The following is a 17,432-nucleotide window of genomic DNA, read 5'->3' on the forward strand; positions in this document are numbered from 1 at the left end:
TGTACTTCCATCATCGCGTTTCCTTTCTCCAAGGGACAAGAACAGGCTGCCAGGCCCCAGGTCCTTGCTCCTGGTTGGTAGATCTGGCAGCTTGGCTAGGGACAGGCTTCGGCCTGGGGTATGCTGTGCACAGAGGAAGCAGACCCAGCCTGCAGGGAGTGAGGGGGCGAAGCCTCTTTTCTGAGGGGGAAAAAGATGTCTCCAAAACCTCCAAGCCACCTGAGATCCCAGGGCTGACTCTAGCACCATGGAATCAGGGGACCCCTTTGGGCCATTGGCCCTGCTGTCCCCACCTACCTGGGAATTCCTGCAGCTCACACAGCTGCCCAGGCTGGGCTTTGTCCTTGCTGTGGCTGGTGCTGGCTCTGGAGTCTGTTGCCAACAAGGTTGGGCGGGCACAAGCTGGGTTTACCCTGGAGGAGGAGCATTGGGGTCAAGGCCAACTCTGTCTTCTCCTTGGGGAGGAGGACAGAGGAAGGCACCCAGCTCTTGGTGCCTGGACTACGGGGGCCTTGGTCACTCCTCTTCCTCTGCTACTCAAGCCCCAGGTTCCCAGGGGGTAGCAGAAGGCACCAGAATCCACAAGGGGGAGACCGAACATGGCATGAAAAGAGGCAATGGCTGGGACTCAGGAGACCTGGGTCTGGGCCTGACTCTGTCCTGAGTCTGGTGTCTTCCNTATATAAATGTACCCCAATATTACATTGTATTCCATAAATTGACCCCATATACAATTATCATGGGTCAATTAAGGAAAAATAAATTTAAAAGAAAACAGTTCAGAGACAGAAGTAGATTAGAGGTTACCAGAAACCGTGGGGAAGAAATAATGAGAAGTTATTTCTTAATAGGTACAGGGTTTAAGTTTACGATGACGAAAAAGTTTTGGAAGTAGATAGAGGCGGTGGTCACACAGCATTGCTAATGTAATTAACTCCATGCAATTGTATGTTTAAAAATGTTTAAAATGGCTAACCTTACGTTACATATATTTTACAATAAAAAAATAAAACTCCCAAGGATTAGATGAGATCCTGTGTATAAAGATGCATAGCCCATGTGCTACTCCCAATCCACGGGAGCTATTAATATTAGTAACAATAAAAAAAAAGAGAGAGAGAGAAAAATGAAGAGTGGCACATGAAGAATGATCATATTTTTGTAAAAGAAAATGATATATTTTGTTTATACCCAAGGAAAAGTGCCTGGAAGGACATGCATCAATCTAACAGCTGTTGACTTCTGGAATGGGATGAAGGGACTTTTTACTTTCTTTGCTTAAATGTATTTGAATTTTTTTCTTTTTCTTTTTTTTACAATGAGCATAAATTATGTTACAGTTTGTAAAAAGGCAAACACAAAAGCTTTCCTAGTCTCTGCCATTTCACCCTGGTTCTCCCTACACAAACTCTGGCTGGAGGCTTGCCCTAAGCTCAGTTTCCATCTAAGCATCTTTAGGGAGGGTCATCTCTGGTCTCTAAGATCCCTCCCAGCTTGGAGATAGGGTGGTTTCATGTTTCCAGCTTTGACACTAGCCAGTTTCAGCCAGCAAACATTTTCTGAGGACATGGCTCTTGCCTCAAGATGCTCATGGTCCTGTGGTAGTGGGAGACCCAAAGTGCTTCAGGGGCCCAGAGCAATGACTTCTGCCGGACCTGATGACTGGTACAGCCTGCCTTGCATGGGACATAAAGGATGAGAAAGATTTCAACTGGAAGAAAAGAGAGGGCTCAGGTATTCTAGGCAGGGGGAAGATTCCTACAAAAGGGAATGTGTTAAGAACAACAATATGCTTACCATTCTCTGTTTGGGATCCTAATAGTCTAAGTGCTCTGATTCTAACATTACATGCACGGCTTTTATCCTCCTCCAGAGGAAGCTCCTGCAAACAGAAAGGCTGTGGTGTGTCACCGTTAGCCTGTGTCGGGTGTTGGTGAAGAGGCATGAGGGCCTGTGCCAAGAGTAGGATGGGTTGGCTTTGTAAACAGGAGCCACCGTCATTTCTAGCCTGGTTGTGCCCACACAGTAACAGCTGCTGCCATGCTGCCTGTATGGTGTCATAAGTCCCTTCTCCCTTCCTATCCTCACCATAATATTTTCCCCACCTACTTGTCACAGTGCCTGAAATCCCACCGTAAGGTACTCTTTGGGATCCTATTATATGAAGGTGCCTTAAAAAGTTCATGGAAAAATAGAATTAAAAGATGACATGAATCTTTCTATGAACTTTTTGAATACCATTTATAAATGTGCATAAGTCAGGAGGGGGAGACATCTCAAATCATAAGCTAGTTACCCTGAGGAACACAGGAGGGTAAATTCTAACGGAGGAATGAAAGGGGTGGGGGCGCGCATTCCAGGAGTGTGACAGAAGGAGGGTGACAGAGGGAGGGTGACAGAGTGAGGGTGAAGAGGGTTGGGTACTATCAGGCAAACTCCAGGAAGTTGCCTCAGGCTAGAACCTTAGGCCAGCAGTTGCCCCAGAACTCAGGGCCACCCATCCCTCTTGCTGAGCCAATGAGGAATGGAGACCCTTCAGGAGGAGAGGAAGGGAGCTATCCAGAATCACTGGTGAGTCAAGGACAGAGCTGGGGCCCACTCCAAATTTAGCAGGGTTGGCTCAGGTTTTCACGCAGAGCCCCACACCTGTAAGATGCACACACCTCTGGCCCATTTCTGCTTTTTCTGGGGCCTCTTGGGGCAGGGCCCTTATCTGCATTTCCTTTCTCCAAGGGACAAGAACAGGCTGCCAGGCCCCAAGTCCTTGCTCCTGGTTGGTAGATCTGGCAGCTTGGCTAGGGACGGGCTTCGGCCTGGGGTATGCTGTGCACAGAGGAAGCAGACCCAGCCTGCAGGGAGTGAGGGGGCGAAGCCTCTTTTCTGAGGGGGAAAAAGATGTCTCCAAAACCTCCAAGCCACCTGAGATCCCAGGGCTGACCATGGAATCAGGAGACCCCTTTGGGCCATCGGCCCTGATGTCCCCACCTACCTGGGAATTCCTGCAGCTCCCACAGCTGCCCAGGCTGGGCTTTGTCCTTGCTGTGGCTGGTGCTGGCTCTGGACTCTGTTGCCAGCAAGGTTGGGCAGGCACAAGCTGGGTTTACCCTGGAGGAGGAGCATTGGGGTCAAGGCCAACTCTGTCTTCTCCTTGGGGAGGAGGACAGAGGAAGGCACCCAGCTCTTGGTTCCTGGACTACGGGGGCCTTGGTCACTCCTCTTCCTCTGCTACTCAAGCCCCAGGTTCCCAGGGGGTAGCAGGAGGCACCAGAATCCACAAGGGGGAGACTGAATGTGGCATGAAAAGAGGCGATGGCTGGGACTCAGGAGACCTGGGTCTGGGCCTGACTCTGTCCTGAGTCTGGTGTCTTCCCTTCTGAGTCTCAGTTTTCTTAGATGTAAATGATGGGGTTGAGATCAGCAGTCTCTCAGCAGCCATCCTGGAGTCTGTGATGCTGACTGGCATGCTCAGCTACCCTGAGTCTCCACCCCAGAGATGACTTCCTGATTGTGTCACTCCTTGGTCCCCTCCTTCTCCTCTCTGAGAAGCTGCAGCCCCACTCTGATAGGACCCCTACATCCCTGTGGACCTTCTTAGATGTGGGACCTTTCTCCTCTGCACACCCCCCCTGAGCCCCACCTCTATGCTTCCAGCCTGCTCTTTGTATTCCTTTTCTTTGCCTGGGCTGGGTCCTCTCCGCTGGTCAATCTTCCTTCCTTGAGGGCTGACTGTGAACCAGGACACCTGGGTTCTGGTCTCAGCTCTGCCACATGTTGTGTGACCTTAAGCTGGAAACTCTTTGGGCTTCAGGTTGGGCTGGAAGATCACCAAGGTCCCTCCAGCACTCAGACCTGATCACATCTAGGCCCACAGTTTGAGAGAGCTCACAAGGACTTGGGGCTCTCTGCCTCAGACTCCACCTCCTGAAAGGCTCTCCCTTGTCATGACATCAGGGTAGGAAACCCCTAGACCTTTGGTCCAAAGTGTTAACCCTTCCCCCACTTCATCTAATTCCTAGAGTGAAAGAGGGCATTTTGTAATAGTCAGAAATATGACAGAACTATCAAAATTTTGAAAGCAGATAGAAGACTGATCGTTCTATTCTGTATCTAGGGTTAAAAAGACACATAATTTTCATCAAGATAGAAAAGAAAAACAAGGGAAAATGAGCAAATTTCAAAATAAAAGTTTTCCCCCCACCTTGCTACTTATTGCCCCCTCTCCTGCCATGTTTTTTGGCAGCTGTTCCTCCTGACTGCATCCTTGTGTGTGTGTCTCTCTCTGTCCGTCTGTCTGTCTTCCTGCTCTTCTTCCCATCACCCCCTCTTCCCTTCTGTGATTCAAGATTTCCAGGGATATTGGGTAGAACCTCCAGTGTTCCAGAGGAAGGAGGAATAACCGTGTCCTGCTAGGCAATGACTATTCAGCACCTTGGTCAGTACTCCAGTTCCCTCTCCCAACTCCCATCTCCCTCCTAATCCCCTGCATTTAAGCCTGTGATGTGGGGGTCTTTGCAACTGACCTCTGGGTGGTGTGCTTCAGTGTGGTGAACAGAGCTGGGACCCAGGCAGGAGGAGAGGGAGCAGAGAGTGCTGCCAGGTGTGAGCAGTTAGCCTCCTGGGGTAGCCTCCCTGGCAGGATGGAAGGCCTGTCTGTAGAGCTCTGTGCTGCCAAGAGACCTTATCTCTGTTGTTTTCTGTTCCCACTGTCACCCCAGAGAGAAGGACCGGAGCTGACAGCCTTATTANCCAGTTTCAGCCAGCAAACATTTTCTGAGGACATGGCTCTTGCCTCAAGATGCTCATGGTCCTGTGGTAGTGGGAGACCCAAAGTGCTTCAGGGGCCCAGAGCAATGACTTCTGCCGGACCTGATGACTGGTACAGCCTGCCTTGCATGGGACATAAAGGATGAGAAAGATTTCAACTGGAAGAAAAGAGAGGGCTCAGGTATTCTAGGCAGGGGGAAGATTCCTACAAAAGGGAATGTGTTAAGAACAACAATATGCTTACCATTCTCTGTTTGGGATCCTAATAGTCTAAGTGCTCTGATTCTAACATTACATGCACGGCTTTTATCCTCCTCCAGAGGAAGCTCCTGCAAACAGAAAGGCTGTGGTGTGTCACCGTTAGCCTGTGTCGGGTGTTGGTGAAGAGGCATGAGGGCCTGTGCCAAGAGTAGGATGGGTTGGCTTTGTAAACAGGAGCCACCGTCATTTCTAGCCTGGTTGTGCCCACACAGTAACAGCTGCTGCCATGCTGCCTGTATGGTGTCATAAGTCCCTTCTCCCTTCCTATCCTCACCATAATATTTTCCCCACCTACTTGTCACAGTGCCTGAAATCCCACCGTTAGGTACTCTTTGGGATCCTATTATACGAAGGTGCCTTAAAAAGTTCATGGAAAAATAGAATTAAAAGATGACATGAATCTTTCTATGAACTTTTTGAATACCATTTATAAATGTGCATAAGTCAGGAGGGGGAGACATCTCAAATCATAAGCTAGTTACCCTGAGGAACACAGGAGGGTAAATTCTAATGGAGGAATGAAAGGGGTGGGGGCGCGCATTCCAGGAGTGTGACAGAAGGAGGGTGACAGAGGGAGGGTGACAGAGGGAGGGTGAAGAGGGTTGGGTACTATCAGGCAAACTCCAGGAAGTTGCCTCAGGCTAGAACCTTAGGCCAGCAGCTGCCCCAGAACTCAGGGCCACCCATCCCTCTTGCTGAGCCAATGAGGAATGGAGACCCTTCAGGAGGAGAGGAAGGGAGCTATCCAGAATCACTGGTGAGTCAAGGACAGAGCTGGGGCCCACTCCAAATTTAGCAGGGTTGGCTCAGGTTTTCACGCAGAGCCCCACACCTGTAAGATGCACACACCTCTGGCCCATTTCTGCTTTTTCTGGGGCCTCTTGGGGCAGGGCCCTTATCTGCATTTCCTTTCTCCAAGGGACAAGAACAGGCTGCCAGGCCCCAAGTCCTTGCTCCTGGTTGGTAGATCTGGCAGCTTGGCTAGGGACGGGCTTCGGCCTGGGGTATGCTGTGCACAGAGGAAGCAGACCCAGCCTGCAGGGAGTGAGGGGGCGAAGCCTCTTTTCTGAGGGGGAAAAAGATGTCTCCAAAACCTCCAAGCCACCTGAGATCCCAGGGCTGACCATGGAATCAGGAGACCCCTTTGGGCCATCGGCCCTGATGTCCCCACCTACCTGGGAATTCCTGCAGCTCCCACAGCTGCCCAGGCTGGGCTTTGTCCTTGCTGTGGCTGGTGCTGGCTCTGGACTCTGTTGCCAGCAAGGTTGGGCAGGCACAAGCTGGGTTTACCCTGGAGGAGGAGCATTGGGGTCAAGGCCAACTCTGTCTTCTCCTTGGGGAGGAGGACAGAGGAAGGCACCCAGCTCTTGGTTCCTGGACTACGGGGGCCTTGGTCACTCCTCTTCCTCTGCTACTCAAGCCCCAGGTTCCCAGGGGGTAGCAGGAGGCACCAGAATCCACAAGGGGGAGACTGAATGTGGCATGAAAAGAGGCGATGGCTGGGACTCAGGAGACCTGGGTCTGGGCCTGACTCTGTCCTGAGTCTGGTGTCTTCCCTTCTGAGTCTCAGTTTTCTTAGATGTAAATGATGGGGTTGAGATCAGCAGTCTCTCAGCAGCCATCCTGGAGTCTGTGATGCTGACTGGCATGCTCAGCTACCCTGAGTCTCCACCCCAGAGATGACTTCCTGATTGTGTCACTCCTTGGTCCCCTCCTTCTCCTCTCTGAGAAGCTGCAGCCCCACTCTGATAGGACCCCTACATCCCTGTGGACCTTCTTAGATGTGGGACCTTTCTCCTCTGCACATTCCCCCTGAGCCCCACCTCTATGCTTCCAGCCTGCTCTTTGTATTCCTTTTCTTTGCCTGGGCTGGGTCCTCTCCGCTGGTCAATCTTCCTTCCCTGAGGGCTGACTGTGAACCAGGACACCTGGGTTCTGGTCTCAGCTCTGCCACATGTTGTGTGACCTTAAGCTGGAAACTCTTTGGCCTTCAGGTTGGGCTGGAAGATCACCCAGGTCCCTCCAGCACTCAGACCTGATCACATCTAGGCCCACAGTTTGAGAGAGCTCACAAGGACTTGGGGCTCTCTGCCTCAGACTCCACCTCCTGAAAGGCTCTCCCTTGTCATGACATCAGGGTAGGAAACCCCTAGACCTTTGGTCCAAAGTGTTAACCCTTCCCCCACTTCATCTAATTCCTAGAGTGAAGGAGGGCATTTTGTAATAGTCAGAAATATGACAGAACTATCAAAATTTTGAAAGCAGATAGAAGACTGATAGTTCCATTCTGTATCTAGGGTTAAAAAGACACATAATTTTCATCAAGATAGAAAAGAAAAACAAGGGAAAATGAGCAAATTTCAAAATAAAAGTTTTCCCCCCACCTTGCTACTTATTGCCCCCTCTCCTGCTGTTTTTTGGCAGCTGTTCCTCCTGACTGCATCCTTGTGTGTGTGTCTCTCTCTGTCCATCTGTCTGTCTTCCTGCTCTTCTTCCCATCACCCCCTCTTCCCTTCTGTGATTCAAGATTTCCAGGGATATTGGGTGGAACCTCCAGTGTTCCAGAGGAAGGAGGAATAACCGTGTCCTGCTGGGCAATGACTATTCAGCACCTTGGTCAGTACTCCAGTTCCCTCTCCCAACTCCCAACTCCTCTGGGTGGTGTGCTTCAGTGTGGTGAACAGTGCTGGGACCCAGGCAGGAGGAGAGGGAGCAGAGAGTGCTGCCAGGTGTGAGCAGTCAGCCTCCTGGGGTAGCCTCCCTGGCAGGATGGAAGGCCTGTCCCTAGAGCTCTGTGCTGCCAAGAGACCTTATCGCTGTTGTTTTCTGTTCCCACTGTCACCCCAGAGAGAAGGACCGGAGCTGACAGCCTTATTAGATGTTCAGCAGGACAAGTTGTGGGACCCAACATTAGACTTAAGAGAATCCTAGACCATCAGAGGTAGGACCCTGGCAATCATTCAACTAGATCCCTAACCCCTCCCCAACAGAGATGGGGAAACTGAGGCCCAGGGAGAGAGAGGGACCTGCTGAAGATCACACAGGGCTTCGTGAGTCCACCTCTGACCCTGGGAGACACATGAAGCATGGCTTGCAATTGAGACTTGACTTACAGTCACACAGCTCCAGGGCATGGAGCCTGGTGTCAGCTCCCACTCTGAATCCCAGGCGGATCGCAACTCTGGCCACTGCGCACTGAAGCAGTCCTCAAAGTTGAGATGCATTTCCAGAGAGGTGCAGTGAAGTTTGGCTTTATTTTTATTATTTTTATTTTTATTATTTTTTTTTATCTTGGCTTTAGTTTTAGATGGACCTGATCTGATTTCTGGCTCTGCTGAGTGCAGGCTGCAAGTCCTCCGGGAAGTATGTTTTCTTACTCAAACACTGCGATAATGATACCAACCTCATGGGTTTCTCTTGATGGTTAGATAAGGCATAAAAAGTACCTGCACTCTGCTTGCTGACTACAAATGGGGACTCTGAGTGGGCTTATTGCCGTTCTGTCATTTCTTTCCCGCTCTGGGTAAGATCTTTGATGATTTCTCCTTCCTTTCCAAGGCTGGGCTGCCCTGGTCTCCTCTCTTCACTTGATTGTGCTAAATGTGGGGTTCCCAGGATCAGCCTGACAACCGCAGATTCTGTCATTCAGGTATTCTCTAGACAGTCATGTAAGTATACTTCTTGGAGGAGCCCCACTTCCCTGCAGTCCCTAGTTGGGTATGTAAATTAGGCCACTACAGTTACTCCCAGACACTTGGAAACTGGCAGTGAAGGCTGGGGAGTGGCCAGCACTTCTTGGACCTGGTGCTGAGGCTGAGTGGGGGAAAGGCAGGCAGGAGTATGGAAGGGGTGCTCCTCCCCCAGAGGGAGAAGACAGAGCAAAGACAAATCCACTGAGCAAAGTTGGGAGGGTGTGGTTTTGGGGAAGCCACAGGGATCTGAGAGAATAGGGGTGAAGTGGGGATACTCTAGTCTCAGAATCACCCCTCCCCACCAACTTTGCTGTAAACTGGGCCGCTCCCATCAGGCGATCAGAACCCTCCACCCACCCTTGTTCATGTCCCTCTTCCTAGAACCCCAAACACATCAATGACTAGGGTGGTCCTCTCTCCTCTCTCCCCACCTCCAGGCTGTAGATGAAGGTCCACCTGGTCCCTCAGAGAGCATCCAGTCTAACCTCCCTCATTCCGCAGGTGAGGACACTGAGGAATGGACCTTTAGGGTGAAAATGACTCAGTGAAGAGCCAAGATGAGGCCGGACTCCTATTTCCCAGGCTGCTGCACGGCACAGCTGCAGAGACCCCAGGTCCTTTCCACGCAGAGGGCACAGCCTGCGTGTCCACGTGCAGGGCCCTGCCTGGCTCCCGGCCAGGCTGCATCCCCATCAGTCAGGGGTGGGATGGACCTCCTTCTACATAGCAGACCTGGGGTCCTTCCTGTATGGTCTCATACAGGGCACAAGGAGAAAGATAGACTCCTTAGGGTCAGAGGCCACCCAGAGATTCAGAAAACCCACACAGATCCAGGCAGACTCCAGAAGGCAGCTGGAGGGAGAGGCAGAGCCTGCCTAAGTGCACTGCACTTTACAGCTTACCAAAAAATCATGTGAAGTCAGTGTTATTGTCTCCATTACCCATGTGGGAAAACCAAGGCCCAGAGAGTTTAGTTATTTTTCTAAAGTCACACAGTGATGGAGACTGGATTGAAGCCCAGGTCTGTGGTTCCAGAGATCAGGCTCTTGCCACAGTCCCATGAGCTCGCCTCTGCCTGCTCCCAAGGCAACCACCACCTCTCCTCCAGCCAAAGACTGATGGTCTTCCCTGGCTGATAAGTTTCTGGACAGGGTTGTGGTATGAGTGTTGGCTTAGCACTTAGTTCTAATCCAAGCTCCATCACTTACCAGTGTTGGACACAGGATGCTAGGCAAGTCATGTTCTCTCTCTGAACCTTTTTTCCTCCTCTGTGAGAAGAGCATAATACTATTTACCCAGCAGTGTTGCTGTGTGGATTAGCCATGTTAATGTATGTGCACTGCCTGGGACAGAATAGGTGGGCCTTTGTGTTTGTCAAAATGAATGAACGGACCACTGACATCCTGTAACTTTAATTTAATACAAATTGATCATAACTCACAAAATGGGCAACACTTTAAATAAAAATACTGCTGGGGTGGCCCAGATTCTGGTAGTTGAAGGGGTGGGGTAGAGCTGAAGACTGTTCTTGGCAGGGGAGGCCCCAGTGGGCAGCAGTTGTGAGTAGAAGCCTCCCGTGTTCAGTTATTCTGGCTCCTCTGGGATGGACATGTTCAGAGACCCCAAGTACAGAATCTAGACCCCAGGACTAGAAATAGAAGACAAGGCTGGGGAGACCTTTTGGCTCAGTCTTGCAGCCCCCTCCCTGGGTTAACACCTCTGGGCAGGGATAGAGCCACGGAGCAGGACACCTCAAGGCTCTGCTACTTCAAAGTCAAGGCCTAGAGGTGGACTCCAGTCTCTCCTGAGTTCTTCACAGTTGTATGCTGTGGCAAAAAATACAGATGGGCTTGCTCAGCATCCATTCTAACTTCCTTCTATCTTCCTTCTTTTTGTATGGCTGAAGCTGGAAAGATGAAAACTTCATTTCCCAGCCTCCCTTGCAGCCAAGGTTCTGGATCTGACTTTTTTTTTTTTTATCAAACTAAATACCTCCTAGAGATTTGGATTTGGGAACTGAGTTAGGTGGGAGAGAGGCAGGCCCCAGGACACCCCTTTGCAGGAATGGACGGTGGCAGGGGTAACGTAGTTCTGCAGTCAGCAGCTCTCTGATGCAGTGGCTTCCTGCAGATGGGAGCAGCTTTCCTGGTCACAATAGACATGATGAATCTAGTGGCTGGGAGCTGTTCATAGACATTCAACAAAGAGTCTGCTCCTCCAGCCCTTCCAATGATGTTGCAAGCCACCAGGGACCTCGTAATAAATCCTTGTCTAATTAAACCAGCTAAAGTGGCTCTTGTTTTCTGCAACAGGATCCTGAGATAGGTGCCAAGTCTGACGAGGGGTCCCAGCCAACAGCCCCTCTCAGTGCTCAGGTACTAATTATAACACTGCTCCCGCAGCCTCCCTTCACCCTAGTGGGTCACAGAGGCCTGGCTGAAGAGGGCTGGCTGGACCCTTGTACAGAGTTGCTGGGGACCTCGATTATCCAATGATGCTTGCCCTGCAGGTGCTTTTAGACCAATAGGCTCCACATCAACCCCAAGTGTGCCTTCATCCTTCCCTTAGGCCTGTGGGCAGGAAGATGGTGGCATGGTGACTGTAACATGTGGGCTCGGCTACTGGGTGCCTTTGACAGACCACAGCATTATCTCTGATTTGCAGATCAGTGGGAAAAGCAGGAACCACATAGTTCTTGGTATGTAGGTGGCAGGAGAGGATGGTTCTCAGATAATCCTAGGATCAGCTACTGCCTGTGTCCACTGTGGGCTAGGGTCAAGGGTAAAATGGCCCATCACTAGCTTGGTTAGGGACAAGTCTTAGGCCATGGGGCATAAGAAGGTTCTGTGGATCTTTCAAGCTGCCAACTACTGGCCACACTGACACATCCTAAATCCAGGGCAGCTGGGCAGGAGGGAGACATAGGCAAGTAGTCCCCTGCCCGAGAGGATGGGGATGAGGGTCGGGCAGGGGTAGCCCTGAGGAGAAGCCATGTCACATTCTTGGACCAAAGCTGCATCCCCATCAAGATCAGAGCTACAGAACATGAATGCTGGAAGAGAGTTTAGGAATCTTGGAGCACAACCTCCATCTTACAGACGGAAATGGAGGCTGACGGGTAAGCAACTGGCCTGAGGTCTCAGAGTAGCCAAGGTGGACGGAGTCTGGGCCTCCGGTCTCCTGGGCAGGGCTCTTGCTGGTGCCAATGGTTCCAGGAGGCTGTAGTCTCCCTTGGCCCGACTAGATGCGGACAGTGTTGATCCGCAGTGGCTGAACGTTCTTGCCATTGGCGTGGCTCTGGCCAGGGCTGAAGTAGGAGCAGAGCTTGCCGGGGAACTTCTCGCGGAAGGTATAGAGCCAGGACATGTCGTCGGCATTGTAGAAGATGAGCAGGCCCTGGTCGTAGTCCAGGAAGACACCCACCTTGTCGAGCTTGTCCCGGACATTGAGCCGCGTCCAGGGCTCCGTGCAGGCGCTGTACTGGTTGCCATCGTGCATGACAATGCAGTAGAAGCCGCGGCTGGGCTGGATCTGGATGCTGCCCTTGCGGCTCGCAGCCTCATGTGCCAGCCCGATCACCCACTGGGTCTTCTCCGCCACCACCACCTCCCAGTAGTGGACACCGCTACTGAAGGCCTCGGAGCCCAGCACCGACACCTCCACGTCAAAGCGCTTTGGCGAGTCCTGCAGTGGCTGTGGGTGCAGGTTGCCATAGGCCACGATTGTACAGTCATCGGACAGGATCAGGCGCTGGTGGGCAGTGCCTGGGTCCAGGGTCAGGGCGGCTGGCACTGTGGGGGGTGGAGAAGGAGAGAAGATGAGTGGGGAGAAGGCTGTGGACCCACTATGTGGTGCCTCCCTGCGGGCACGTTCTGGTTGGTCTCCAGGAGGCCTGTGACCCTGAATACAAGACTTCCCTCTCTAGACCTCATCTTCCTTCCCTATCAAATGAAAGGGTGATGGCTAAGGAACTTTCAGATTTAAACGTGGCTGAGGGAGCAGGGGCTATGGCCTCTTGCTCACTGCCAGATGCCTGGGGCAAGGCACATAGTGGGTGTTTCACTAATGTTTGCTCAATTAACCAGAATGAGGTCCAGAATTAATTTCAAAGCTGGGAGGGAGCTTAAAGATTATCCAGGTGCTCCTGCCCCTTAGGGGGTGATTTGGAAATGTGTGGGGGTGTTCGGGTTGTCTCAGTGATAGGTGGGATCCAGGGATGCTGAAGACCCTGAACGAAATGCACAGGACAGTTCTGCATGTGAGGTGCTGCCCCGCCCTTTCCCCCACCCCCAGTGATTTTCAAAGGTTCCACCAGACGTTCATGTGAATGAAAAATCTTTTTTTGTAGTGAAATCAACTACAACCTAACTCCATTTTATGTATAAACATGAAATAAATTTTTGTAGTTTTAATATACGCTGAATATTCTGGAATGCCACTACCGTGTAAACTGAGGGAAGTCTGAATTTGTTTTGTTTGGAACCTCACTAAAAATTGTTCACTTTTTTTGAAAATACATCTCTAAGGGCAACACCACTGACCAATACAACCTACCTGTGTTGGACTGTATCTGAGGCAGAATGGTGTTTACCTATGATGTGAGCACCTGACGACTTCATTATGTCTCCTAGTGTGGTTGTGAGTGAGCATCTACATATTGACAGGCAAAATATTTTATTGTAAATAATATCCTTCCATTTTTCTTTTATATTACAGTCAAAGTATATATACATATATACACACACACACACACCTGTTTTATGTATACATATAGATACTTGAAATTGTGAAAGGGTTATATTATCTTTGATACATTACAAATCATTTATTATGAAAATTAGACAATGTGAACGACTTCATTATGTCTCCTAGTGTGGTTGTGAGTGAGCATCTACATATTGACAGGCAAAATATTTTATTGTAAATAATATCCTTCTATTTTTCTTTTATATTACAGTCAAAGTATATATACATATATACACACACACACACACCTGTTTTATGTATACATATAGATACTTGAAATTATGAAAGGGTTATATTATCTTTGATACATTACAAATCATTTATTATGAAAATTAGACAATGTGTCTGAAAAGGTTGAAAACAACTAATTCTGGGCCAACTCTTCCATTTGACAGATGGGGAAACTGAGGCCCGAGAGGAGACATGACTAATCTCAGAGTCAGGACTAATGAAGGCCATCTGCAGTCTGGCCCCACCCTCTCTTCCTGCCCCCCTGTCACTCACGATGCCCACCCCAGTCCAGCCCAAAGCCTGTGCTCACACTGTCCCTCTGCCACCACCTCTCTGATTGTTGCAATCACCCACACAGAGCTCAGTTCAAAGTGCCCATCCTCTGGGAAGCCTTCCTGGTTGCCCAGCAGGTGTGCTCACTCCTTCCTCTGAAATCTCTTCACTTTGCTTGCGCCCCTCCACTGGCATGGGGTAGAGTCTTCTGTGCTCACCTCTCACTCTCATTTGTACCAGGAAGGCAAGGACCGTGTACTGGCCAACCAGACTCTCCATTGTGTATACGGTGCCCAGCATAGGGGGCAGGTTTCTGGAAAGGCTCACCAAATTACATTAACCCTGTTAGTGTTGGGTGGGTGTCACAGGCTGGATCACCTGGCTCTGGGCCGGTCACACTGGCTTAGCAGGTCTGGCTCTCAAACTCTCATGAACTCTTGTCAAGACCTCTGTCTACTCATTCCTCCCCAAGGGAGTGGATGACCAGCCAGAGGAAAAGGGGAACCTGGGATGGGCTCTCCTCAACCTGGATGGTCATGTCCAGGCCAGAGCAAGAGAGAGGGGAGGAAAAGTGAGAAGAAGGAATCCTGCCACCAGCTCTTCGGAGTGAAGGACTTGTCCATCCTGTTCTCTGGCTCTGTCCTTATCTGGTGGAGCAGGGATGTGATTACACTTGGCTCGAGTGTCACTCCCCACTTCGATCACCTCTGCTGGCTGTGTACGTGCCCAGAAATAATATGCTCCAGTGATGGTGACTGTCTCCAACAGGGAGTCACAGCCAGTCCCTGAATGGTGCTTCTGTTCACACCCACTAGCAAAGCTGACCATCAGCCTACAGCAAGCTCCTTCCATGATCTCTGCCACGAGCAAATATAGTTTTGCATTCTACAGCTGCATGGAAACAATTAGCCCTGTGAGCACAGGGGTCAATGGAAATACAGTTCTCTACTCAGGGACATAAACGAGGGGGAGCCATGAGAAGAAAGACATCGAGCCAGTGGAAAAACGTCTCATCCTGTAGTCGGACTGGCCACAGGCAGCTTGTCAGAACCAGAAGGCTCCTGCCATGTGGAATGGGGGGGATTCCCAAAGTGGGGCTGGGAGGTGGGAGGTGGAGGGGGTGTGGGAGGGGTGTGGGGGGGAGGGGAAGAGCAAGGGCAGGAAGAACCACCCAATCAAGTACAGATGGGACCACCCCTGCTGGCAATGGGACGTGGGTCCCACTCAGGTGTCTACAGCAGAGGGGCAGAGCGGGTACAGTGCCAAAGTGTGAGCAGCAGCAGTTCTGAGGGCCAGGGGAAGCTGGGCCTTATACCCAAGGTGCCCAGGATGATTTAGGGGACCAGCAACAGGCAGGAACCCAGGCTTAGGGCAGAAGGACCAGGGGGTGGGGGGACTTGCAAGCAGGCGTGAGCCTCAGCCTCAGAATCTTAAGCTTCTGTAGGGCAACATAAGCCACTTCCGGTGCCACTGATGGGGCTCCAGGAGGCGGCCAAGTGAGCTCCCAGTGGATCTGAGACTGGGAGGACAGAGACGAGTCTGCACGTTGGAGGGAATCCTGACCCCACCGAGTGCCAGCTCTTGCAAGTGAACTTACGTTACTTGAAGCCCAGGGGACTGAATGAAGGCAGGGCCTCCCACCTTATCATCAACAGAGTGGCCTGTCTCCCCGCCTCCTCCTCCGACCCTCCTTGAGGCCAGGGCTGGCAGGAGTAACAACCTTCAGATCCAAGAGTGACCCAGAAGGGGGCACAGCAATGCCTTTCCCTCTTCTGAGAAGCCAGTCCCTACATAGGAGTCCCTCCCTCCATCCGTCCTCCTCAGGAGAGGTGACATCCCAACGAGATGTCCCCTGGGGCCCTCTATTTTACAGGTCAGAGCTCATTTCTAGGTCCCGGCACACTGAGTTTTATAAAAACAAAAGCCAGGCACTGAGGCAGCCCTTCTGGTCTCCTGATGTTTTCTCTCTCCATTCAAGCTTCTCTGAGGCCTCGAGGTCAAAGGCATTGAGGAAGGACCCAGGACTGTGGAGGCCCCAGGAGGTGTTTCCCCACCACTGCTACCACACTCAGCAGTGAGCGGCCCAAGCGGCCGAGAAACCCCTCCTGGGGCACAGCCCAGCACCGCTGCTTGGCAGCAAGTGGCTTGTTTCTTTGTTCTCAAGGACAGTGGCTTTAAGCCTGAAGAGGCCCGACAGAACAGGAAATGCTGTCGGCTCTTTCTTCTGGCCAGGCCTTTAAAAAATCTTGTCCCTCAGGCCTCCCACCTACTCAGGTTTCAGCTGCACAGGGTAGGTGTTGGCAGAACATTTTCACACCCACTAGCTCCTGGGAACACCGTGGCGAGTCCCAGGGGCACGGACCATTGTACCCATTTTTCCAAAGAGGAAACTGAGGCTCCAAGGAGATTTCTTTGAGTAAAGCTCAGGTTCCCCTTGGGTCAGAAGCAGAGTTTGAACTTGAGCTGAGGACTTTTCCCATCATGTTCTTTCCATCATGTGGCCCCAGAAAGCCTGTTCAGCAAGACTGAGGAACCATCTGATGACTCATGATAATAATAACAAACAGGAATCAAGTACTTACTAAGTTATAGGATTATCACAGATAAATAATTTAATTCTCACACCTGCCCTGGGAGATAAGTGCAACTATCCCTATTGTATAAATGAGGAAACTGAGGCTCAGGGGGGATGTTTGTCCTGGGTCACACAGCTAGTGAATGTGCTGGAACTCAAAATCACTGGATTCAGGTAAAAAGGGGGACGGGAGAAAGCAGCCTGGGAGGGGGAGGTGCAGGAGCGAGGGGAGCAGTGTCTGGTGTCCTTGGGACAATGGGCTGCTTGGCCTGGTGGAGGAGGAAGCTTGTGCCTGGGAGCCGGGGCAATTAGGCCAGGCAGGTAGAAAGGGCTTTCTAATGTTTGGCTGGGTTGGGGTTGGGGGTGGGGGTGCTGGAGAGTGGAAGTTCCAGAGCAGGAGAGTGACAGGTGCTAGATGGGGTTCTCAGGTGACCAATAGGAAGCCTGACCTGGAGGGGAGGGGCAGGCTGGAAACTGCTAGAATCCATGGGCTGGGTCCCTGGGGGGCACCCCTCCCAGCTGGACATAAAGGGCTTTGGTTCTGGCAGAGGAGCCAGAGTGACTCCACAGGCCCCACAGACAAAGGAAGGGGCCCAGCCAACCAGGTCACTGTTCTCTGAACTCCCCAGGGGCCTCTGCTCTCTGCAGGATGTTTGGGGCACACACTACTGCTCCCTCAGCCCCTCTCCTGCAAGCAGCTTTCTCTGGGGCAGTGGTTCTTAACTGGGACAATTTTGCTCCCCAGGGGGCATGTGGCAATGTCTGGAGACTTTTTTGATTGTTACAACTGAGGGTGGTGGTGGCTATTAGCATCTAGTAGACAAGAGGCCAGGGCTGCTGCTAAACATCCTACAATGCACAGGACAGTGCTCTACAATAAGGAATTACTG

General features: G+C 51.3%; 1 protein-coding gene across 1 annotated transcript in view; it reads right to left on the reverse strand.

Annotated features, from left to right (window-relative positions):
- Nucleotides 1-10,118: 10,118 nt before the first annotated feature.
- Nucleotides 10,119-17,432, reverse strand: part of TRIM62 (tripartite motif containing 62) — a 31,151-nt gene continuing 23,837 nt past the window's right edge. The window contains exon 5 of the mRNA XM_008594337.1: nucleotides 10,119-12,508. Within this exon, the coding sequence (XP_008592559.1) occupies nucleotides 11,958-12,508 (551 nt within the window). The 3' untranslated portion in view covers nucleotides 10,119-11,957. The remainder of the gene's footprint in view (nucleotides 12,509-17,432) is intronic.

Source organism: Galeopterus variegatus, unplaced genomic scaffold (assembly GCF_000696425.1).
Source record: "Galeopterus variegatus unplaced genomic scaffold, G_variegatus-3.0.2 Scaffold10591, whole genome shotgun sequence".
Classification (NCBI taxonomy): domain Eukaryota; kingdom Metazoa; phylum Chordata; class Mammalia; order Dermoptera; family Cynocephalidae; genus Galeopterus; species Galeopterus variegatus.